This window comes from Molossus molossus, unplaced genomic scaffold (genome assembly GCF_014108415.1).
Source record: "Molossus molossus isolate mMolMol1 unplaced genomic scaffold, mMolMol1.p scaffold_m16_p_14, whole genome shotgun sequence".
In the NCBI taxonomy this organism is placed as follows: domain Eukaryota; kingdom Metazoa; phylum Chordata; class Mammalia; order Chiroptera; family Molossidae; genus Molossus; species Molossus molossus.
In genome coordinates, this window is record NW_023425349.1 from 25,503,196 (window position 1) to 25,529,159 (window position 25,964).

At 38.7% G+C, this 25,964-nt stretch overlaps 1 protein-coding gene across 2 annotated transcripts in view; it reads right to left on the reverse strand.

The window, feature by feature from the left end:
- The window catches only part of TMEM38B (transmembrane protein 38B), a 67,374-nt gene that overhangs the window by 29,581 nt on the left and 11,829 nt on the right, over nucleotides 1-25,964 (reverse strand). Inside the window, exons 1-2 of one of the 2 annotated variants that reach the window (XM_036262103.1) lie at nucleotides 8,435-8,458; nucleotides 3,008-3,164 (exon numbers count right to left, since the gene is read on the reverse strand). In XM_036262103.1, coding sequence (XP_036117996.1) covers nucleotides 3,008-3,114 — 107 coding nt within the window. In that variant the 5' untranslated portion in view covers nucleotides 3,115-3,164; nucleotides 8,435-8,458. Of the gene's footprint in view, nucleotides 1-3,007; nucleotides 3,165-8,434; nucleotides 8,459-25,964 lie in introns of those variants that run through there. The other variant, XM_036262102.1, reaches the window with a different exon arrangement.

The following is a 25,964-nucleotide window of genomic DNA, read 5'->3' on the forward strand; positions in this document are numbered from 1 at the left end:
TTATCATTTCACTTTTAACTAAAATTGTAACATCTAAGGTACTTTTAACTTGTAAAATGCCTATAGAAAACATATCAGAAAAGAAGAAATGAAACATATTGAACAAGAAATGGAACAAGAAGACAACTGATTTCTCATCCATTTCTTTCTCATCCATTTTTAAGTCACTTAGATTAATGAAGAGGAAAAAATGACAAAGAACTGTGCTAAATAATAGAAGTTAGTCTAAAACAAGATACAAACAGGATGCTAAGCCACTGACAAATGAAAGCTAAACCAGTTTAAGTAGGAAAAATATAAGTAGAAATTAGGTTAATACCAAGAGTTGAGCAGAGAGAAGCTTCCCATGGTTAGTCACAGAATTCTTTGTTTTCACTCTACTATTAATTCCACTCTTCTACCAAACACAGAATTACTGGACTAAGCCAAAACATAACTATAAACTAAATACAGTTCAGATTAGCCCAATATGACACCTTTGTTCTTGCTCTTACTACTCTAACAAATTGATAACTTTATATGATTTGAAAGACTACTGCAGGACAGACCTGTAAAACTATATCTTTTCTTATATTTTTCCTCATACAAATGCAGTCTCAGTTATGCAAATGTACAATACATAATAGATACTTGAAGTTTAAGGAAAACCAACACAGATACAAAAATCAATACACAGCAAAATCACAACATATTTATTTCCCCCAGAAACAGTTTCAAAAAGAAAAATCCTATGAAAGTGGGTAGTCTTCACAACAGTTGTTTCCCTTTGCCAGTAGATGGTGCTAATCTCCAGATGTGAGCACTATGAGCTATTGTACTGAATAAAGATGACTTTTCCAATAAGGGTATTCATGGAATCCCTTAATTTATCTTGCTAGAGTTTAAAGTACATTCCAAACATCATTTTATCTCTCAAATTAAAATCAAATGAAGCAAAAATTATAAATATATTCTTAACAGTAAACCTTAAATAGTAAAATATACTGTGTGTGTCAGCAAGTATCATTTTTTTAAATAATTAAGGGTCTGTGAGGATACAGACAATATTAGTACTTCCAGAATCCAAAACAATCTACTACATAAGCACAGACTAAAGAACTAGATACCCTAGGTTTCAATCCTGGCTCCAACTAGGTATCTGAGATACATTGGGCAAGTTATTTAATCCTTCTTGCCTCGATACCTCATCTGTTAAATGAGAATAAAACAGTACCTACCTTACAGGGTTTTTGTGAGATTTATGAAAGATAATATATGTAAAGCACTTAGAAAATTGTCTGGGACATTTGGTCATTGTTTTATAATGACCAACAAAACTAGAACCATTAAAATGCTCATCAACAGAAGAATAAATAATATATAGATATTAATATAATGAATTATATAGCAGTGAGAGGGAATATACTATAGCTACATGCAAGAATACAGATGAATCTTAGTAACATAATGTTCAATGAAGAAAACAAATCCCAGAGAACTATATACAGTCATGTGTCATTTAACAGTGGGAACATGTTCTGAGAAATGTGTCACTAGGCGATTTTGTTGTGTGAACATGATAGAGTGCACTTATAGGAGACATCAAAACTAATGGCAAGAGCTCTGGGAAGACGTTGGCAGCAATGGCTACATAGATTTTGATCTCTTTAAATCTCCACATAAACAGAGACAAAGCATCTAGACAGCAAAACCAAAATCCCATCCACAATACCTACAACAAAACTATGTAACAAGGTACCCTTCAAATCCCAAGACACAGAGACAATTCACCAACACCCACAAGACCTACATTGCTTGGCAGGGAAAAGAAAGCAACAAGGCAGCAACTAATGAACCTAAGAGCAACTCAAAAATAGCTAATGGGTACAGTATTTGCTAGAAAGCATATCAGGCCAATTTGGAAACCAACAACAATAGCTGAAACTGGAAGGGATTCTGGCACCTACAATACTGTGTGAGACAAAAGGTCTATAAGAAGGTCTGAAAAGAGGTTGAATCGATTTAGTCACCATGAACTTTCAAAACTGATCCACCCAGTCTGTGTTCTAGAACAAGCCCCACAGTGAGAAGAAACTGCTGGTGTTAAGATCAAAACTGAGTAGGGCAGAACAACCGAAGAAACAGAATCAGACCAAACTAGGAAATCGCAGAATGCAGGTCATCATCTTTAGAACACAGGGGCAGAGCTCTACAAAGTCAGAAAAACTTTCCTGAATTCCACCTTATGCTAAAAGTTTTAAAAAAACAAAACAAAACTAATTCTCCATAAATATGACCAACAGAAAAGGATCAATGTCCAAGCCCATAAAAATGTATTCTAAAAAAACAAAAACAGAATAAATCCCTACAAACAATGAAAGCACTCAGGAAAACATGTCCATAAAACATAGCAAAATTGCAACCTACTAGTTTAAAACAAGCTAAAGACATTATGAAAGTGATAACAAGACAAAAGAACAACATACATCAGAATTAATAACACTGAGAACTGAAGATAAAATACTCAGGAAAAAAATATCATTTCACAAATGAAGGCCAAATTGGAAGAAAAACAAAGAGAAATAAATATAACAGTGCCTTAAAAAGATAGAATGCATAAAGGGAAAACATTTAAAATTTTAAGAAAGGATAAAAAGATTCACTGAAGAAAATGCTTCCACTAAAGATACATTAACACAATGCCCAATCGATGTTCTCTCTCATCTCTCATCAACGTTTCTATCCCTCTCTCCCTCTCTCTAACATCAATAAAGAAAAAAATGTTTATAAAAAAAAAGATACATTAGACAATGGTAACAATAACTGCCTCTGAGAGAGAATAAGGGAGAAGGGTAAGAAAGAAACATGCTTTGCACATAAAACCTTTGGGATTTTTTGAGTTCCTTCCTTTGCACATGCATTAACTTTTCAATAACATAAACTAGTTTTTAAAGAAAAACATTGTATTTACTAAATATTTACAAAACAATTTTTAAATGTCTAATAGTTCATTAAAATGGTAGCTTACCAGATTGAAGATGCCAGTAATATATTAGTGTGGTCTGCAAGAAACTTCAATGGAGGCTCCGCAAGCAATATACAGGATAAAATTCCTCCACCAAAACAGTGGAGCATAGCAGTAAACCAACTTGAAACAGGATTCTTCCACGCCACCGCCACAGCTCCTGAAATGGTAAAGTAAAAATGTAATCTGAGATAGCTGTATATTAAACAAGTCCTGAGGTGCCAGTGGCACTAAAGAAATAGTAACTTCTTAATTTCACAATTTTCAAGAATTTTTTATTACTCATAGGAGTGACAATCACAATCATCATAAAGCATATCTTTTGTTCTTTAAATCAAGACTAAAAACATTTTGTTAAGAAATGGGTGACTTGGGGCAACTTTCAAATACTCTGTTCAGATTCTTATTGCCAGTGTCTTAGCAGCAGATTATTATAAACAATATCCCCACCTACTTGTTCCTTTCATTCCCAGCCCTACTGTAAGTACTTCCAATTGATATGTTTAAACAATGTATTAAGAAAAATTTATGGACAACAATGAGGTATCACCTCACACCTGTCAGAATGGCTGCCATCAACAAATCATCAAACAAGTGCTGGCGAGGGTGTGGAGAAAAGGGGACACTGGTACACTGCAGGTAGGAATGCAGACTGGTGCAGCCACTATGGAAGACAATATGGTGTTTCCTCAAAAAGTTAAAAATTGAACTGCCATTTGACCCAGTGATCCCACTTCTAGGAATATATCCTAAGAAGCCTAAAACACCAATCAGAGAGAATATATATACCCCATGTTCATAGCAGCACTATTTACAATCGCTAAGATCTGGAAACAGCCCAAGTGCCCATCAGTAGATGAATGGATAAAAAAGCTGTGGTACATCTACACAATGGAGTACTATGCAGCTGTAAGAAAGAAAGATCTCTTATCCTGTGAGACAACATGGAGGGACCTGGTGAGTATTATCCTAAGCAAAACAAGCCAATCAGAGAAAGACAAATATCACATTTTATTTGTGGTATATAATGAACAAAACAAACTGATGAACAAAACAGACTCAGAGACACAGTAGTAGGGTACAGACTGACAAACCTCAGAAGGGGGGTTGGGTTGGGGGATAGGGGAAGGAAGAGATAAATCACAGAACTTATGTGGAGGTATGCATAACCATGGACACAGAACAATGCTGGGGACGAGTGCAGGGGCGGGATCGGGAGGAGGGGGTCAATGGAGGAAAAAGGAGAAACATTTGTAACAAAAATAAATTAATAAAAAGGAAAAATAAATAAATTTATAATCTTAAGTACTTTAAAAAATGAAAAATGAAATAAATAAACTAAGCTTTCAACACGATGGGCTAGAAATAGAATAAAATAAATCCAAAGGCAAAAAGTTTATGAGGAATAGATATTTACATCATCACACAATGTCTCCTAACAAATTACTTATTAATAGAGGGAAATAATAACTTTAGAGTGAAGAAGCCTTACAGATATCACTGTAAACAAACAACATCAAGTGACTCCTGATATAATACACTAAGAATATGTTATTACTTCTGTGGTACTTCTACCAAAAACGTGTAACTTGAACTAATCTAAACAGATACACTTAAAGTGAGAGTTATTCTAAAAAAGAAAGAAAGAAAAAAATAGCACCTGGCCTATACTTTAATGATGTCAAAGTCAAGAAATAAAAAAATAGGCTAATGAAATATTCCAGATTAAATGACATTACAGAGACAACAACTAAATGCAATACATGTCTTAAATCATATCATAGATTGGAATAGTTTACACAGGGCCTTTTTGGACAACTGATGAAATCTAAATATGAATTGTGGCTTACATAATAGTACTGCATCACTATTAAACTTCCTGGTTTTGATAACTGTACTGTGGTTCTTAAAAATATCATACTTAAGTAATTAGAAGTAACTGGGCAAAATGCCTCCATTTTACACTCAAGTGGTTCTGAATAATTAATATGCATAAATAAAACCATTCAGGGAGAGAATGCTAAAGTACACACTTCCAATTATAAGACTATAATTAATAACACTGTAGTGTATACTTGAAATTTTCTGAGAGAGTAGATCTTAAGAGTTGTCATCCAAACTCACAAAAAAGGAACTATACGAAGTGATGGATGGGCTAATTAACTTGATTGTGGCAATCACTTCACAATGTATATGTCTATCAAATCATCACATTGTACCCTTTAAGTACATATACAATTTTGTCAATTATACCTCTATAGAGCTGGGAAAAAAAAGTAAATAAATGGGGCTAAATGTAAGTATGTTGACCCTTGAACAATAGAAGTTTGAACTGTTTGGGTCCACTTATACATGGATTTTTTTCTATAAATAAATAGATCATTTTTTTGTATTTGCAACAATTTGAAAACACTTGTAGACAAACCACATAGCCTAGAAATATCAAAAAAAATTAAGGTTAGGTATGTCATGAATGCATATAATATACATAATATATAAAATATGTTAATCCATTGTTTATAAGGCTTCCAATCAACAGTAGGCTATTAGTAGTTAATTTGAGGAGAGTTAAAATATACACAGATTTTCAATTGGGAGGAGTGTCAGGTCCCTAATCACCCCACCAAGTTGTTCAAGGGTCAACTATAGTTGATGAATGTGGGTAGAGTATAGAGATGGAGTTCCTTGTCCTATTCTGGCAACTTTTCTGTAAGTTTGAAATTATCAAAGGAAAAAATACAAAAAAATAAAAAAATAAACTCAGCAAGAAAAACAAGTAATTTATAAAAATAAAAGTAGCAATTAATTAAATAGATGCCAAAATTAAAAGACAATAAATAGCCCTGGCCAGTTTGGCTCAGCAGTTAGAGCGTCGGCCTGCGGTCCGGAGAGACCCGGGTTCGGTTCCCGCTAAGGGCGCATACTTCGGTTGCAAGTTTGTCCCCAGCCCTGGTTGGTCGTGCGGGTGGCGGCCACTCGATGTGTCTCTTCACGTCGATGTTTCTCTCTCTCTCTCCCTTTCTCTCTCTCCCTCCCACTCTATCTGTACAAAAAAATGGAAAAATATCCTCGGGTGAGGATTAAAAAAAAAAGACAATAAATAAATAAAGCCAACCAAAACTGTTATTGAAAAAGATCAATAAAACAGACCATTGGACAGCAATGCATAATAACATTAGAAGAAACAAAGGAAGTAAATTTAGAGTTTTGTTTGTTTGTTTGTTTGTTTGTTTGTTTGTTTGTTTTGGTATGTGCCCCTAGCCACTAGGGCCTAGCGGGAACTGAACCTGGGACGCTCTGGTCCGCATGCCGACGCTCCAACTGCTGAGCCAAACCAGCCAGAGCTAGTTAGAGTTTTTAAATTGTTAGGAAAACATGTACTTGATCTAACAAAGGTGAAAATATATTTGAAATGGACAATTTTCTAAGAAACTATAAATTAGCAAAAACCTGACCATACAAATAACTATGGGAAAAAAACTACAGGGCAGTCAAAGATCATCTAAAGAAAACTGCTAGACTCAAATAAATTAATTGGAAAACATTTACCAAATAGTTTACTCATTCTTATACTATATAACCACTATAGAGTTCAGAAAAGGAGAAAACTTAAATCATTCTACAAAACAACATAACCACAACATCAAAAATTATAAAGAAAAATACACAGAGAATGAGAGGAAGGAAGGAATGAAAAGAGACAGGGAGAAAGGAAGAAAAGGAAAAGAGGGAGAAGAGAGAGGAAGAAAAAAATAAACACTATAATTCTAACTTATGAGTATAATGCACAAATACATTAGTAACACATTGAAATCAGCAGTTTTTTGAAAGGGTAAATCACCACTAAGTAGATTTTATCCAAAGAATTTAATGAAGGTTCAATACTCAGAAATTCATTAAAATCATCCACTATAATAACAAATTATTATGATCACTCCTTTAGTCAGTGAAAGGTTACCTGATAAGAATTCCTAATTTTTTTAATCTATCAATTTAACAACAACAACAAAAAAGTATTTAACCTGAATAAAACCATGAAGGAAAAGATTTACAAATTTGACTTCATCAAAATTTTAAATTTCTATATAACAAAAGAGTGGGATAAAATGTTTTTCAATCTACATAAGGCAAATTGCAACAAATCAACAAAAAAAGACAACAAATAGAATAGAAAAATGGGCAAGTCACAAACCAGGAACTATAAATGACTAATAAATATATATTAAAAATGTCCTCAACTCATGGGTAATCAAGAGAAAACAAAATAAGACAAAATGTTACTTCACACACACTCACTGGGCAAAAAATAAAATTACAACTTAATATTAATAAATTGGCAAAATTGTTAGGAAATTCATATACCCTTGTCAGAGTATAAATAAGAAAAGGCATTTGGAAGTATCAGTTTAGTTTTTTTTTTCAATTACACTTTACTTTCAATATTATTTTGTATTGGTTTCAGGTGAACAGCATATTGGTTAGACAATCATATACTTGACAAAGTGTTCTCCCCAATATTTCTAATACCCATCTGGCACCACACAGTTATTGCAATATCATGACAATATTCCCTATGTTGTACTTTACATCTCTATGACTATTTTATACCTACCAATTTTTACTTCTTAATCCCTTCACCTCTTTTATACAGTCCCCTAAAACCCCTGCCCTCTAGTAACCATCAGTTTTCTCTATGTGACTGAGTCTGTTTGAATTTAGTTTATTTTGTTCTTTAGATTCCACATATAAGTGAAATCATATAATATTTCTCTTTATCAGAATGGTGTATTTCACTTAGCATAATACCCTCTAGGTCCACCCATGCTATTGCAAATAGTAAGATTTCATTCTTTTTATATCTAAGTAATATTCCATTTTACATATGTACCACAGCTTTTTAATCCACTCATCTACTGATGGGCACTTAGGTTGCTTCTAGATCTTGGCTATTGTAAATAATGCTGCAGTGAACATAGGGGTACATATATTCTTTCAAATTAGTGTTTTGGGTTTCTTCAGATACATACCCAAAAGTGGAATCACTGAGTCATAAGACTGTTCTATTTTCAATTTTTTAACAAACCTAAACACTGTTTTCCAAGTGGTTGCAACATCTGCATTCCCACCAACAGTGCAGAAGGGCTCCCTTTTCTCCACACCCTCACCAACACTTGCCATTTGTGGATTTATTGATAATAGCCATTCTGACAGGTGTGAAGAGATATCTCATCAGGGTTTTAATATGCATTTCTTTGATGATTAGTGAGGCATATTTTCATGTCTATTGGCCATCTGTATGTCCTATTCAGGTCCTCTGCCCATTTTTATTTGTTTGGGGCGGGGTGTTGAGGAGTATGAATGCTTTATAAATTTTGGATAGTAACCCCTTATCAGATATATCACTGGCAAATATCTTCTCTCATTCAGTACCTTATATTTTCCTTTTGTTGATGGTTTCCTTTGAGGTGGAAAACTTCTTAGTTTGATGAAGTCCCATTTGTTTATTTTTTTCTTTTCTATCCCTTGCCTGTGGAGATTTATCAGAAAAATACTGCTAAGAAAAAAGTCAGAGGTTTTTACTGCCTATGTTTTCCTCTACAAGTTTCATGGTTTTGAGACTTATATTTAAGTTTTTAATTCATTTTGAGTTTATTCTTGCATATAGTTTAAGAAGGTTGATCTAGTTACATTTGCATGTATCTGTTCAATTTTCCCAGCAACATTTATTGAATAAACTGTCCTTACCCTATTGTATGGTCTTCCCTCCTTTGTCAAATATTAATTGGGCTGTCGGTTTATTTCTGGCCTCTCCACTCTGTTCCATTGCTCTGAAAATGATTTTATGCCACTACCATGCTATTTTATTACTATGGCCTTGTAGAATAGTTTGCTATCAGGTAGCGTGATAACTCCAAATATCTTCTTTATCAAGACTGCTAAGGCTACTTGGGGTCTTTTGTCGTTCCATATAAATTTTTGGATTATCTGTTCCAGTCCTGTGAAATATGCCATTGGTATTTTGATAGAAATTGGGTTGCTCTATAGATTGCTTTGGGTTGTATGGGTATTTTAATGATGTTAATTCTTCCTTTCCATGGGCACAATATATACTTCCATTTATCTGTATCATCTTCAATTTCTTTCTTCAGTATCATAATTTTCCAACTATACGTCTTTTACATCCTTGTTATATTCGTAGGTATTTTTTCTTATGCTACTGTAAATGGGGTTATTTTCTTCGTTTCTGACTTCATTATTGGTGTATAAAAATGAAACTGACTTCTGAATGGCTATTATCAATAATTAATTTTGTATCCTGATACTGTGCTGAATTCATTTATCAATTCCAGTAGTTTATGGTGGAATCTTTCCGGTTCTCTATATACAGTATCATGGCCGCTGCAAATGAGAGCTTTACTTCTTTCCAATTTCATTGCCATTTATCTCTTTTTTGTCTGACTGCTTGGCTAGGACTTCCAGTACTATGTTGAATAAGAGTAGTGAAAATGAACAATTCTGTCTTGCTCCTGATCTTAAGGAAAATGCTTTTAGTTTTGCCCAATGAGTATGTTGACTGTGGGTTTGTCATATATGGCCTTTATTATGTTGAGGTATGTTCCCTCTATTTCCATTTTTCTGAGAGTTTTTATCATAAATGGTGCTTGATTTTGTCAAATGCTTTTCAACTTCTATTGATATGATCATATGATTTTTACCCTTAATTTTGTGTATGCGATGTATCACATTAATTGATTTGAGGAAATTACACCAACCTTGCATCCCTGGAATAAATCCCACTTGATCATATGTATGATCTGTTTAAGTTTTGCTGGATTCAGTTTGCTAATATTTTATTGAGGATTTTTGCATCCGTTTATCATGAATATCAGCCTATATTTTCTTTCTTTGTTGTGTCCTTATCTTGTTTTGCAATTAGAATAATGCTGGCCTCGTAAAATAAGCTTGGAAGTCTTCCTTCCTCTTGAAAATGTTGAAATAGCCCTGGCCGGTTTGGCTCAGCGGTTAGAGCGTCGGCCTGCGGTCCGGAGAGACCCAGGTTCGGTTCCCGCTAAGGGCATGTACCTCGGTTGCAGTTTGTCCCCGGCTCTGGTTGGTCGTGCGGGTGGCAGCCACTCGATGTGTCCCTTTCATGTCGATGTTTCTCTCTCTCTCTCTCTCTTCCTCTCTTTCCCTCCCACTCTATCTATACAAAAAATGGAAAAATGTCCTCGGGTGAGGATAAAAAAAAAAAAAGAAAATGTTGAAATAGAGTAAGAGAGATGTTAGTTTACTTTTAATATTTGGTAAAATTCACCTGCGAGACCATCTGGTCTAGGACTTCTGTTTGCTGGGAGTTTTTTGATCACTGCATTAGTTATAGTTTGTTCAGATTTTCTGTTTCTTCTTGAGTCAGTTTTGAAAGACTGTATGTAACTAGGAATTTATCCATTTCTTTCAGGTTGTCCAATTCGCTGGCCTATAGTTGTTCATAATATTTTCTTATAATGCTTTGTATTTCTCTGGTGTCAGTTGTTACTTCTCTAATTCTTAATTTTATTTATTTGGGTCTGCTCTCCTTTACTCATAATGAGTCTGGTTAAGGGTTTATCAATCTTGGTTATAATTTCAAAGAATCAGCTCTTGGTTTCATTGATATTTCACTTTTTTTTTTTTTTTTACTCTATTTATTTCCTCTCTAATCTTTATTATTTCTTTCCTTCTACTCACTTTGGGCTTTTTCTAGTTCCTTTAGGTGAAGGTTAAAAATTTTGAGATTTTTATTATTTCTTGAGGTAGTCTAATATTCCTATAAACTTGCCTCTTAGGACTGCTTTCACTGTGTCCCATAGATTTGGGGTTGTTGTGTTTTCATTTTCATGTCTCAAGATTATCTTCTGATGTTCTTCCTTGATCTCATTGGCAACCAATTCATTGTTTAGTATCATGTTTCATTTTCTAGTAACATGTTATTTAGCCTCCATGTGAATGTTATTCAGGTTTTTTTTTCGTGTAATTTATTTCTAGTTTCATACTATTGTCAAAGTCAGAGAAGATGCTTGATATGATTTTGATATTCTTGAATTTACTGAGACTTGTTTTATGTCCTTACATGTGGTCTATCCCTGAAAATGTTCCATGTGCACTTCAAAAGAATGTAGAATTCTGCTGCTTTGGGGTGAAATGCTCTGAAAATAGCAAGTAGAACCATTTGGTCCAGTGTGTCATTTCAGGCCAATATATCCTTGTTGCCTTTCTGACTGGAAGAACTATCCATTGATGTCAATGTGGTGTTAAATTCCCCTACTCTGACTGTATAACTGTTGATCTCTCCCTTTATGTCCATCAAGATTTGCTTTATATATTTAGGGGTTCCTATGTTGGGTGCATAAATATTTAAATGGGTGATAGCCTTTTGTTGCATTGATTTCTTTACCGTTTGTAATGTCCTTCTTTTTCTTTTGCAAGAGCCTTTTTTTTTCTTTATCTTTATTGTTGAATGTATCACAGATGCCCCTCCTTTTTTCCCCCATGACCCCTTCCTACCACCCCCACTCCTGCCTTCCCCACACTATTGTTTGTGTCTACTGGTTACGCATATATGCATATAAGTTCTTTGGTTTCTCTCTTCCCGCCTCACCTCCTCCCTTCCCTTTGAAGTTTGTAAGTCTAACAAACAATTTATACTTCTTAATCCCTTCATCTTTTCACCCAACCCCCTCCCATCTGGCAACCAACAAAAAGTTCTCTGTATCTGCGACTCTGTTTCTGTTCTGCTTGCTCATCTTGTTTGTAGATTCAATTGTTGATGGATATGTATTTATTGCCATTTTATTGTTCATATTTTTATTCTTCTTCAAGAAGACCCATCAAAATTTCATATAATACTGGTTTGGTGATGATAAACTCCTTTAGCGTTTTCTTGTCTGGGAAGCTCTTTATATGGCCATCGATTATAAATGATAGTTTTGCAGGATAGAGTAATCTTGGTTGTAGGTCCTTGCTTTCCATCACTTAAAATATTTCTTGCCACTCCCCCCGGCCTGCAAAGTTTCTTTGGAGAAATCAGCTGACAGTGTTATGGGAGTTCCGTTGTAGGTAACTAACTGCTTTTCTCTTGCTGCTTTTAAGATTCTCTCTTTGTCTTTAACCTTTGGCATTTTGATCTTGGTGTGGACCTCTTTAGGTTCATCTTGTTTGGAACTCTCTGTGCTTCCTGGACTTGTATGCCTGTTTCCTTCACCAAGTTAGGAAACTTTTCTGTCATTATTTTTTCAAATAGGTTTTCAACTTCTTGCTCTCTCTTCTCCTTCTGGCACTCCCATGAAGCAAATGTTGGTACACTTGAAGTTGTCCCAGAGGCTCCTTTCACTATCCTCATTTTTTAATTTTTTTTATTCGTTTTTCTTTTTGCTGTTCTGATTGGGTGTTTTTTGCTTCCTTATATTCCAAATTGATTGCTTGCTTCTTGGCTTCACTTACTCTACCATTGGTTCTCTGTAAATTTTTCTTTATTTCAGTTAATGAATCCTTCATTTCTGACTAGTCCTTTATTATGCTGTTAAGGTCCTCACTAAGTTCCTTGACATCCTCATAAAGTTCCTTGAAATTCTCACTAAGTTCATTGAGCGTACTTATAAGCAGTATTTTGAACTCTGCATCTGTTAGGTTGCTTATGTCCGTTTTGTTTAGTTCTTTTCCTGGAGTTTTGTTCTGTTCTTTCTTTTGGGACATGTTTCTTGGTCTCCTCATTTTGGCTGCCTCCTTGTCTTTGTTTCTATGTATTAGGTAGAGTTGCTATGTCTTCTAGGCTTCCTAGGGTGGCCTGTTGTAGCAGGTGTCCTGTAGGGTACATTGGCACAGCCTCCCTGGTCACCCAGCTGGGTCCTCAATGTGCACCCCTTATGTGGACTTTACACCCTTCTGTTGTAATTGAGTCTTGATTGCTGTTGGCACAACAATGAGAGGGTTTTACTCAGGCTGATCAGCTACAAGGACTGGCTGTGCCTACTAACCACCAACCTCTGACTGCCTTGGATAATCAACTGTACAGGGGCCCACCACCCAAAGCAAGGCTTACCTCAGCAGGGCTCTGGTACCCACTGAGCCCATTGCTTGAGTGTGTCACTTGTGGAGGTGGTTGGGTGGTGGTGCTTCAATGTGGTCTGAAGCTCTCCACTGGGTGTGTTGGTTCTGGGGCAAAGTCAGCCACTCCCTGTGTTCTACCCCAGGGCCACCAGGCATAAGCTACAAAGTGATCTGCCAATGGCTGCTTCTTGTCTGGGCTTGAAGGTGCCCAGGCAAAGCCAAGCTGTGAACCAAGGCTGGCTTCTTCTAGCGCCAGGCCTGGGACCACTTAGCGAGAGGTGTGGGGCTTGCTATGGCCAGATAACGCTTGTTTGAGAAAATTTAGAAAAATCTGAAGCAGGAACCAAAACAGGCCAATCCTATGGTAAAGCCACTGGAAACAGCATGGGTGGGCCCAAAAGTTGGGTGGGGCAGGGCCTCAGGGAATCACCAGGATGGGGCAAACAGTGTGAGCCAGGTTGCTGGAGTCCCAGATATGGCACCCATCTGCCTAGGTCGACGGTGCTCACCAAAGGAACAAGGGCCTCTGTCAGCACATCTGTCCAGGAAAGAGCTGCCTCTCCAGCCCTTGCCCAATCCAAACAACTCAGTTCTTCCCCGTATGTCTCTGGTACCTTTCAAGCTGCCTCCCCTCCATGCTGGAGCTCAGGGGGAGAGGATCCGAGTAAGTCCATGCACAGGCCCTTTAAGAGGAACGGCCTGGGACTCCAGCAGCCTCAGCTTCTATCAGCCTCAGTTCCTGCTGGTTTTTACAGCCAGGCGTCATGGGGACTTCTCTTCCTTGCACTGGAACCCTGAGCTGGGTGCCTGGTGTGAGACGAGGATCCCTTGCTCCTCGAGGTATCCCTCCTGATTTTTATCCACCACACGTGGGTGAGGGACCAGCCCCTCCATACCAGTCTCAATGTGGCAGCTTCTTTAATTTCATAGTTGTAGGACTTTCATTCAGCTCAACTTCAGGCAGTTCTGAAGGATGTTTGTTCTGTAGTTTAGTTGTAATTTTGATGTGGTTATGGCATGAGGCGAGTACCATGTTTCCCTATGCCGCTATCTTGACCAAAAGTCACAACAGCCTTTGTTTTAAAGTCTATTTTGCCTGATATTAAGTACTGCTACTCTAGCTTTTTTGTTTCCACTTGCAAGTATTTTACTTTAAGTCTGTGTATTTCACTCTAAGGTGGGTCTCTTGTAGACAGGATATATAGGGGTCTTGTTTTCTTATACATTCAGTTACCCTATGTCTTTTTATTGCAGCATTAAATCCATTTTCACTTAAAGTAATTATTGATAGTTATTACTATTTTATTCTTTATCATTATGGTCCTTTTCCCACCTTTTCTTCTTAAGAAATGCCTTAAATATTTCCTGTAATACTGATTTTTTGGTAATGAATTCCTTTAGCTTTTTCTTGTCTGGGAAGCTCTTTATTTCTCCTCTCATTTTAAATATCTTTGCTGGGTAGAGTAGTCTTGGTAGTCTGGCGTTGCTTTACATCACTTTAAATTTTTTGTGTGAATATTTTCTGGCCTGAAATGCTTATTGGAAAATCAGCTCACAGCCTTATATGGAGCTCCCTTTTAGGTAATTATCTTTCTCTTGCTGCTTTTAAGTTTGTCTCTTTTTCTTAACCTTTGTTATTTTACTTACGATGTGCCTTGATGTAGACCTCTTTGGGTTCATCTTGTTTAGAACGCTTGTGCTTTTTGGAATAGTATGTCTATTTTCTTTGCCATTTTAGGGAAGTTTTCGGTCATTATTTCTACAAACAGGTTCTCAATCCCTTGCTCTCTCTCCTCTCCTTCTGATTGGTACCCCTATGATGTGGATGTTATTACACTTGATGTTGTTCTAGGGGTCCCTTAATCTGTCCTCATCTTTTTGTTTTTGCTGCTCTGGTTGGGTATTTCTGCCATCAGTATTTCTTCCAAATTACTGATTTGATTGTTTGCTTCATCTAATCTGCTACTGATTCCTTCTAATGTATTCTTCATTTCAGATATTGTATTCTTCATTTCTCACTGGTTCTTTTTAATGGTTTATATGGCCTTTTTTATGCTTACTATCTCTTTAAGTTCTCAATGAATTCATAATTCCCCTATGTTCTTTCAGCATCCTTACAATCATTGTTTTGAACTCTGTAGTTGGTAGATTGTTGGCTTCCATTTTATTTATTTTTCTGGGGATTTCTCCTATTCTTTCATTTAGGGTATTTATTCTTTTGTCTCCCCATTTGGGCTGCCTTTCTGTATTTGTTTCTGTGTATTAGGTAGATCTGCTATGTCTCCCAGGCTTGGTATGGAGCCCTTATGTAGTAGGTGTCCTGTGGGGCTCAGTGGTGCAATCTCTCTGATCACCTGAGCCAGGCGCTCCAGGAATGTCCTTTGAGTGGATTATATGAACCTTCATATTGTGGCTGAGTCTTGATTGCTGTTGGCCCATCCATGGGTGGGATCGACCCTCAGGCTGGCTGGTTATGACAATCAACCCTGACAACAGTGCATGAGCTGCTGTGTGGGGACTGACCTTACGAAGCAGAATTCATCCCATGAGGTTCTGGTGGCAGCCAACATGTCCCTTTGGGAATGCTCTTATAAAGCTGATTGGGTTGTACTCTGATATAGTCTGAAACCTGCCACCAGGTGTTGGTTCAGGAGCACCTTGGCATAGATTCTGGTGCAGGTCAGATGCAATGCCTGGACCTAGGGTACCTATTTGGAGCTACAAAGCAATCCACAGTTGTGGCTCTGTCTGCTAAGCCTGGGTGCATGTGGGTGGGGCCAGGCGGTATGCCAAGGCTGGCTTTCACCCGTACCAAGCCTAGGAGGTCAGCATAGGGCTCAAGTCACCCTGAGATATGCTTCTGTTTTCTGGCTGCTTCTTAGGCTCAGTCACTGAAAGAGCCTCTGGCGGTACGTAAGTTGTATGAGTAGTCCCATTCACAAGGTAGGAATGAATGCTATTCACCAGTAGTGATGAGATTCAAACTCAGTACCAGTGCTGAACCTGAAGCCACTTAGCAAAAGTCTAAGGGTACACCAAGGGTAGCTGCACATGCCTGGGGCCTGCAAATCTCTGTGGTGGACCAGGAACTCAAGGAGTCATCAGGGTGAGGCCTGCAGAGTTCATAAGGCTGAAACAGATTACGATTTGGCCATATAGAAGGAAAGCTCTGCACAAATATGATGGTGGCAGTCAGGCGTGTGAGGGAAAAATGGCCCTCATCCCAGAGCCACAAAATTCAGTCTCTCTCTGTTTGTTTCTACTACCTCAAGTCTTCTAAGACCTCCTCAAGAGCCTTCCAAGGAAGTCTAGACCATGGACCCAGGTTGGCCACAGCCAGCCGATTCCTCCGCAGAGCATGAGCTTGATAGGGCAAAGCCACAGGGATTTGGAAGGGTGAGGCTAGTGCATTCTCCAGGCTGATGCCATATGGAGGGGAGCACTTGACCGAGTAAAAATGGCATTTGTAGGTGGTATGAGAGATGGACTCAGCACAGGGACCTTAGCAGCTTGTCCCTCCAGCCCTCTCTCTGTATGATTCCAGTCTGCTCTAAGCCAGCATCTCTGTCAGAACTTGAGATGTATGCCCACAAACAAGATTTCGTATGCTAACCCTTTAAGAGGGCACCTGGTTTTCTACCAGACCCCCATCTCTCCCTGGCAGACAGACGCCCCAGTGATTTTCACAGCCAGATGTTATGTAGGCTCCTCTTCCCAGCTCTGGTGCTCCTGACTGGAGAGCCCAGCAGGAGGTTGAAACCCCTCACTCCTCAGGGACGAAAATCTTTGTAGTTGAGATATCCACGTGGATTCTCTACCACTACGTGTGGGTGTAGGGCCAGGCCTTTGCCCATCTCTGTCCTTCCTAGAGCTTAAGCCCATTTGCTAATTGTGTTGTTTGTTTTCTTATTGTTGAGAATTAAGGGGTATATGCATATAATAGATACCAGTTCTTTATTGGATATGTGCTTTGAAAACACTTTCTTCAAGCATCCCCTCAGATAAGAGTGATGCCTTTACTTCTTGATGATACAGCCCAACAGAACTTGGAATATAGGTAACCAGGCAGCCACATTCTAGAAAAGCCCCTACCCAGCTTACTTGACTACAGACAATGTAAACAACAGGATATTTTCTTATTGAATATAGCCCATGTCCCAAGGCCGTGGCCTCAAAAAAGCCAGCAGTGATATGTTCTGACGCTGCCAAAAAGGGCCCTGATGCCTGTGGCCCTTTTCATGACGGACCCAGAGGTACCCGGAGCAGTTTTGTTCGGGCCAAACCACCACACTGATCCACCTGAGCAAGCCTATGTGTGTAGGCTGGTGTGTTTAGTAGAAGGGGGCATCACATGGAGAGGGCCTGTCTTGATCAGAAACATGCTGAGGAGGAGTCAGAAGCCTGGTGTGCCAATCATGTTCACACCTCAGGTCAAGGCTATCTGGATGGCACCCTATACCTGAGGTTTATCCCGAGCCCTGGAGGTGAATTTCATTTTCCCTTGGTAAAGGTCTGTGAAGACACAGGGCTGGGCCTGATAGAGGAACAGAAGGTCCAGTGGGTAGACGCAGCAGCAACTAGGGCCAGAGATGGCTTGAGGCCTTCAGACCAGGTGTCAGTCACTGTCATTGCAAAACTCAACACAGGACATTGGGGAGCAGCTGACATAGACCCCAACCCCATCTCCATCAGTGAGGGGCAGGTATGCCACACCACTGAAGGCCAGAGCAGTCTCAAAGTGTGTGTGACCACCAAGAAGTCTGGACCACCAAGAAGCCTAGGGATGGCTAAAGGAGGACTCTATCCCTAAAACAACCCAGACTCCACAGGCAGCTCATAATTTACAACTCCAACCTGGAGCACCATGTCCACATTCAACCAATTGGTCCAGAGGACCTGGAGGCCAGAGAGGCAGAACCTAAAGGTGAGAAGGTGGAGGAGGAGGGGATGGAATGAAGGGTGGAGATGCATGTGAGCGTATCAGGAGGGGTCAGTGCCAGACAAACCAAGAGCAAATGCTGGCCAGAAGCAAAGACCAGCCTCAGACTACATATCTGCTGGCCAGATGGCGGGGAGAAGTCCTCTGGTGGGTCCTGGGCTGCAGCTTGTCTGGAAAGCTCTGGCTATGTTCTGTCTTTGGGGAGCACATGGGTGATCTTTGCAACTCTAGCACCAGCTCAGGATGCAGAGCTGGCTCCTTCTTCAACACCTGTCAAACAACCTGAGGAGCCAGATGCAAGGACAGACCTGGAGGCTGCTCCAGACCTGAAGTGATATCAAACCCCAGTGGTTGTGCTACCTCTAGCTGTTGTGCCACCTCCAGCAGCTGCCCCAGCAGCAGCTCTCGAGCCAGGGCAGGCCTGTGCAGCATCTCCTCCAGGGGACCCTGACATACCTCAGGCTCACTACCCCTGCTGGTGGAATAGTCAGCTGAACCTGCACTGGCTCCTTCCAGAGACAAGGAGCTGACTCTGAAAAATGTCTCAGGGCCAGCTCTAGAGCTGCTTGATCAACCTGCTTTCCCACTCCCACTAGAATTTGTTTTACCTTTTTGAACTCTTTCATTTTTTTTTTAATGTTTATGTTTTACTTTCATGTACTCTATGGTGTGATATATTTTAAGTTAGAAGTAAAATTTATTGTTTATATTTTAAATTGCGCCATTCCTAGGCATGAAGTACATTCACGATGCTATGCAACCAATATCACTATGTAGTTGCAGAATGTTCCATCACACCAAAAGAAAACCCTGCACCAAAAGTACTTACTCCCTTGTCCACCTATCCCTAGAAACCCTAACTTGCATTCTGTTTCTGTTCCTTTACCTATTCTGGACATTTCCTATAAATGGATTATTATAATAAGTATTTTTTTGTATCTGCTCATGTATTTGTTGTTGTTTTGTTAATCTGAAGTAGCATTTTTGTTATTTGAAAGGGAAATCCCAGATGAATTAGAGATAAGACATAAAAATAATGATAATACTAAGCCCTTTTAGTAAGTGTGCGCATACTCAGGGTAGAGAGTGCTGTGCTAAGTGTGACTCTAGGGCCAGAAGGTAGTCAGGCAATGCCTGGTTCTTCGTGTGCCCAAAACAAATACAAAAAAAAATGTAGAAATCTGGAAAGACACACCACAAGCTGGAAAGCAACCCAAGGCCAAAGAAAGGATTAACATCCCCATGGTACAGAAAACTCTCAAAAGTCAGTATTTTATAAAGGGACATAGGGCAAAAACATGCACTTCCAACAAGAGGCAATACGCACACCAATAATGTCAGAGATGCCCGATCTCCTCAATGGAGACGCACACACTGCAAACACTGGGGAGAAAACACTGTTACCATCAGACTGGCAAGCTTCTGGTCTGGCGGCGACCAGCCCTGGAGACAAAGTGAGGAAGCAAAGACCCCAGCAGATTCCCTGAAGAGAGAGAGGAAAGGCCCTATGCTGGGAGAAGAATTTGCAGAACCTGTCCAAGTTACACAGTTTTACACCTTCACCTGGCAGTGTTCGTTCTAGGAGGATACACACCAAAATTCTTGCACAATTTTGTAAAGATATATTTTCAAGACGACCTATCAGAGCACTGATAAAATAGTCAGGAATTGGAAAAAACACTAATATACATGGAGAAGGGATGGAATCCACCAATCCTGGTCTACATGGACAAGGGAAGCTGAGCAGCTGCTAACGTGGGTGCAAGGGTATCTACATGCTGACAGATAAAGACCTGAGGGGCCCTCTTATGTAAGGCACATGGATCAACCATCTGCATCCAAGACCCACCTATTTACAGCTCAACCAGTCATAAGGACCACCATGAATGTTCTCTATCCAGATGAAGTTCTCCTGTACAATAGCAGGACCCACTTGAGCTTGTGAGAGCACAAAGGACCTTACAAGGGGCCTCACAGAAGGTGCCAGATGGTCAGAGCATCAGGCTCAGGGCTATGTGGCAGAACCACACCTCAAGGTTCTATAGCAGTGATACGTGTCCCAGCCCTGTGCCAGCCCCCAGCCCATATATCCAGCACATTCAGCTTCTGTGAGTGGGGCTCTGCTCAATGGGCATCAGGGAGACAGCCCTCATCTCCTTCCAAGTCAGGTCAGGTGGAGTCCAGTTGGTCTGAGGCTGCCAGGTGAGGACCCAGTCAGCAACACACAATCACATGAAGGCTAAACAATATGTTATTAAACAATGAATGGGTTAACGAGATCAAAGACGACATCAAAAATACCTTGAGACAAATGAAAATGAAAACACAATGCCAAATCTATGGGACACAGCAAAAGCAGTACTAAGAGGGAAATTCATAGTATTACAGGCCTATCTAAAAAAAAAAAAAACAAGAAAAATCTCAAATAAATAATCTAATCTTACACTTAAAGGAACCTGCAAAAGAACAACAAAGCCCAAAGTGAGTAGAAGAAAAAACATAATAAAGATTACAGCAGAAACAAATGAAATAGAATATTTAAAAAATACAAATTATCAATGAAACCAAGAGATGGTTCTTTGAAAACATAAACGAGACAGACAAACCTTTAACCAGACTCATCAAGAAAAAGAGTGGACCCCAATAGAGAGAAGTAACAACTAATACCAGAGAAATACAAAGCATTATAAGAAAATATTATGAACAACTATAGGCCAACAAATTGGACAATCTGAAAGAAATTAATGTATTCTTTATTATATACAATTTTCCAAAACAGAAAATCTGAACAGACTATAACTAATGAAACTAAAGCAGTGATAAAAAAAAAAAACTCCCAGCAAATAAAAGTCCTGAACCAGATGGCTTCACTGGTGAATTTTACCAAAAGAAAACTAACATCTATCCTTCTCTAATTATTCCAAAAAATTCAAAAGGAGGAATGACTTCAAGCTCATTTTCCAAGGCCAGCATTATTCTAATTGCAAAACCAGACAGATACTACAGAAAAAGAAAAAACAGTCGTCCCTTGTTTATCACAGTTAATTCGTTCCAGACTCTAGCAGCTGCACCTGGCATTGAAGGGTTCCTGGGGTGCTCAAATACATAGGCCTACAGTCCATACATACCATAATTTTAATTTTAATACAGGGGTGTATAATTGACTCAGACAACCAAGCACACGTTGTATCATTTTCACTGTCTTGATCAACTTTTTAATGAATGTTTGAAAAAAACATGATAGAGTGAAGCTGCGAAAGTCAAAGCACGAAGTGGCGCCCTGGCCGGTTTGGCTCAGCGGTTAGAGCGTCGGCCTGCGGTCCGGAGAGACCCGGGTTCAGTTCCCGCTAAGGGCATGTACCTCGGCTGCAGTTTGTCCCCGGCCCTGGTTGGTTGTGCGGGTGGCAGCCACTCGATGTGTCCCTTTCACATCGATGTTTCTCTCTCTCTCTGTTCCTCTCTCTCCCTCCCACTCTACCTGAACAAAAAAAAAATGGAAAAATGTCCTCGGGTGAGGATAAAAAAAAAAAAAAAAACAAAGCGCGAAGTGGCAAGGACAACTGTATAGGCCAATATCCATGACAAACATAGATGGAAAAATCCTCAGCAAAATATTAGCAAACTGAGTCCAGCAACAGTTAAAAAGAGGATACACCATGATCAAGTAGGATTTATGTGATATATCACATATACAAAATTAAGGATAAAAAATCATATGATCATATCAATAGATGAAGAAAAGCATTTGACAAAACCTAACACCATTTACAACAAAAACTCTCAGCAAAGTGGGAATAGAGGAAACATAACTCAACATAATAAAAGCCATATATGACAACCCCACAGTCAACATCATACTCAATGGGCAAAAACTAAAACAGTTTCCCTTAAGATTGAGACCAAGACAGGGATATCTACTTTCACCACTCTTATTCAACATAGTACTGGAAGCCCTAGCCACAGCAATCAGACAAACAGAAAGAAATAAAAGGCATCTAAATCAGAAAGGAAGAGATAAAAAAAAAAACTGTTATTATTTGAAGATGTCATGACACTGTATATAGAGAACCGTAAAGGTTCCACCAAAAAACTACTAGAACTGATAAATGAAGTCAGTAAAGTAGCAGAATACAAAATTAATATTCAGAAATCCATTTCAACTTTATACACCAATAATGAACTATCAGAAAGGGAAACTAAGAAAACAATTCCATTTATGATTAAAATTTTAAATTGACTTAAGTGTACAAGGAGTTTTATGCAAGAATATTAAAGCCGTGTTTATAATGCTATGAAAAAAATAAAAATAATCTAATGACTATCATCAGAGACACAGTTAAACTATGATCACTTGTACTATGGAATACTTTAATAGGAGCAATTCAAGTGTGTAGATCAATATCAACATGGAAAGATCCCTAAGACATGCTGTTGATAAAAACAAAGAACCATTGTACAGTCATGTTGAACAAAATATCAAAGTATAGACTAATTTATGGGCAAAAATGCAAACACTACATGTTTCTCTAGGTACATACAGATATACAGAAAGCCCGGAACAAGTGTGCAGTACACCAACTGTTAACTCTTATTATTTCTTGAGAAAATCCTGGGATTTAGGGAAGATGATCAAAGAAGCTTTAAATGTATTTAATTGTATTTGGATTCTTTAAAGTAAAATATTCATTTATTAACTGTATATTTAAACATAATTTAACAAAGTATGCCATATTCAATCTGAGAAATAATACATCTATTCAAAAGAATCTAGCAGCTTTACCTATACTGACATAACAAAAAGAAAACCGTATGTATATAAACAATATGTATAGGAAAAAATCATTTACAAGGGAAAAACAAACATTTCTATAGATACATACACATGTAGATAACATAAAATTAGGCCTGCAATAATACACAACCAAATTTAACTGTAGTTACCTCTTAGGGAGAGGCCCATTTATGCACAAACAATAAAAAAACATTTAAAATGTATGTGTAAGTTCAGCAGAGTAACATCATCATACTTATATTGACATGGGAATTCATCCATATGTGCTCAGGAGAAAAAAAAGATACACATTTTTATTTTTTTGATTAATCCTCTCCTGAGGATATTTTTCTACTGATTTTTTTCTTTTTCTTTATTGATTTTAGGGAGAGAGGAAGGGAGAAGGAGAGAGAGACAGAAACACCGATGAGAGAGAACACTGATGCCCCCCCACCAGGGATTGGACCCACAACCTGGGCATGTGCCCTGACCAGGAATCAAAGTGGCAACCTCTTGGTGCATAGGACAATGCTCAACCACTGAGCCACACCAGCCGGGCTCCACTGATTTTTAGATAGAGTTGGGAGGTAGAGGGAGAAAGAGAGAGAAACATCGATGTTAGAGAGACACATCAATGACTACCTCCTGCGGGACTCCAAGTAGGGCAGGGGATCAAACCTGCAACCTAGGTACACACCCTTGACAACGAATCAAATCCACAACCCTTCAGTCTGCGGGCCGAGGCTACACTGAGCCAAACTGGCCAGGGCAAGATATAAATATTTAAATAGTGCAATCCACCATTGCACACAACAAAATGTGCCCAGGAACGAACATGAGTTGGCAGATGTAAATTTTCTGTGGTATACACATCCTGACAAGAGAAGTTATGCCAAGGTTTAATGATACCCATCATTAAACTCAAGAAATGGTGACCTGTTCCAATGGGAAAGAAATATTAGTTATGAGAGACTTACTAAAAGACAGGATATCAATCTCCAGTGTAGCAATTTCCCTTAAACCTAAAACGCTTCTAGAGTTATTTTGATGATACATGGTCATGCTGTCTTTAAAGTCAATACCACCATGTCTCTAATACATATACAGTCATTCCCCCGCCACTTCGCACTTCGACTTTCGCAGCTTCACTCTATCATGGTTTTTTCGACTGTATTAGAACAAAGAAAAGAACAGAGTTGAAGGGAGGGTCTCCCTCACACCAGTCCTAATTTTCAAAATTATGTCACCCTGAAAATTTTCCCTACTTCAAATTGACCTTTCTATAACACTCTTTTCAGTACACACACTATGGTAACACATTTTACAGTATGAGAAAAATCTTATGACAAAGTTCTTTGGGTGCTATATTCCTTTGTATGTATCATACTGGTGCCAGAATTAGTTTAATGTGAAATTTAACTATGAAGATACAGAAAGTTAAACAGAAACAACTTGCATAGAGCATACAAAAAAGATTTAGTAGGAAAAAATAGTTTATATGATATTTTAAATTTCTTCTCATTTTTATTTTTTATTTATTTATTTCATCCTCACCCGAGGACACTTTTTGCATTTATCTTCAGATAGAGCGGGAAGGAGAGAGGGAGGAAGAGAGAGAGAAACACTGATGTGAGAGAGACACATGGAGTGGCTGCTACCTACCAGGACCAGGGACAAACTGCAACCGAGGTACATGCCCTTAGCGGGAACCGAACCCAGGACTCTCTGGTCTGCGGGCTGATGCTCCAACCACTGAGCCAAACCCTCCAGGGCTAATTTCTTCTCATTTTTAAAACAAATGTATATTCCTTAGCTAAGGAACAAGTGTGTTAATCAGAATACATTATTTTATTTTTAACATACTAACATTTAAAAGAGAAAATTCTCACCCAGGCCAGGTGGCTAAGTTAGTTGGAGTATCGTCCCATATAACAAAAGATTGTAGGTTCAATTCCCAGTCAGGGCATATACCTAAGTTGCGGGTTCAATTCCTGGTCAGATGGCAACCAATCAATGTCTCTCTCTCTCTCTCTACCTTCCAATCTCTCTACACAGTCAATAAAAACATATCCTCAGGTGAGGATTTTTTTAAATAAATAAATACATTTTAAAAATAAAAGAAAATTATCTCTCCTATCTGGAATTAATGTTTGTAATATGCTATCAATAGAATTATTTCCCCCAAAACTCTCAGAAACATTTGTCCCATTGAGATATGAATCTAATTCAAAGTATAAGATTTTTAATGTACATACAATCACTTATGAACTTTAACATAAAAATATTTTCATTATGAGAGGCTTCCAGGCAAGATAGAAGCATAGGTAAATGTGGTAATCACATCCTTCCACAACTATAACAAAAAAAACAACTATATTTTTATAGTTGTATTTTATAGTTGTAAATACAAAATAAAGAACCACCGTCATTCAAAACCGCCTGAAATCTAGCTGAATGGAAGTCCTACAACTAAGGATATAATGAAGACGACACATCAAGACTGGTAGGAGGGCTCGAGACAGAAATGGGCTGGTCCCACACCCACTTGTAGTAGATAAAAATTGCGAGGGATATCTTGGCTGCAGAGGTCCCTGCTGAGGAGTGAGGTGTCCCAGCCCCATACCAGGAACCCACAGCTCTGGGTTCCAATGCCAGATACATAAGTCCCCATAACTTCTAGCTGCAAAACAGCAAGCAGGGATTGTGGCTGAGGGAGGGCTACTAGAATCCCAGGTATTTCCTCTTAAAGGGCTCCTGCACAGACTAACTCGGATTTACTCCCTCTGACCTCCAGCTCTGGGGCAGCAGCTCAAAAGACACCAGGGACACAGAGGGAGGAAATAAAGTATCTACCATCAGGGCGAGAGCTAGAGGGACAGCTCTCTCCCAGACAGAAGTGCTAGCAGAGGCCATTATTTTATGAGCCCTTCCCTCATAGAGCCAGCAGGTGGGCACAATATCTGAGTCTCCATCAACCTGGCTAACACTGTTCACCCTGGCCTGGTGATTCCCTGAGACTCACCCTACCCAATTTGAGGGCCTACCCAGGCTGTTTCCAGTGGCTTTTCCATATGAATGGCGTGTCTTGGCTCATGCTTCACTTTCCTAAAACCTCTCAAACAAGCAGCATCTGGCCTCACTGTGCCCCGTAACTCTCGCTAAGT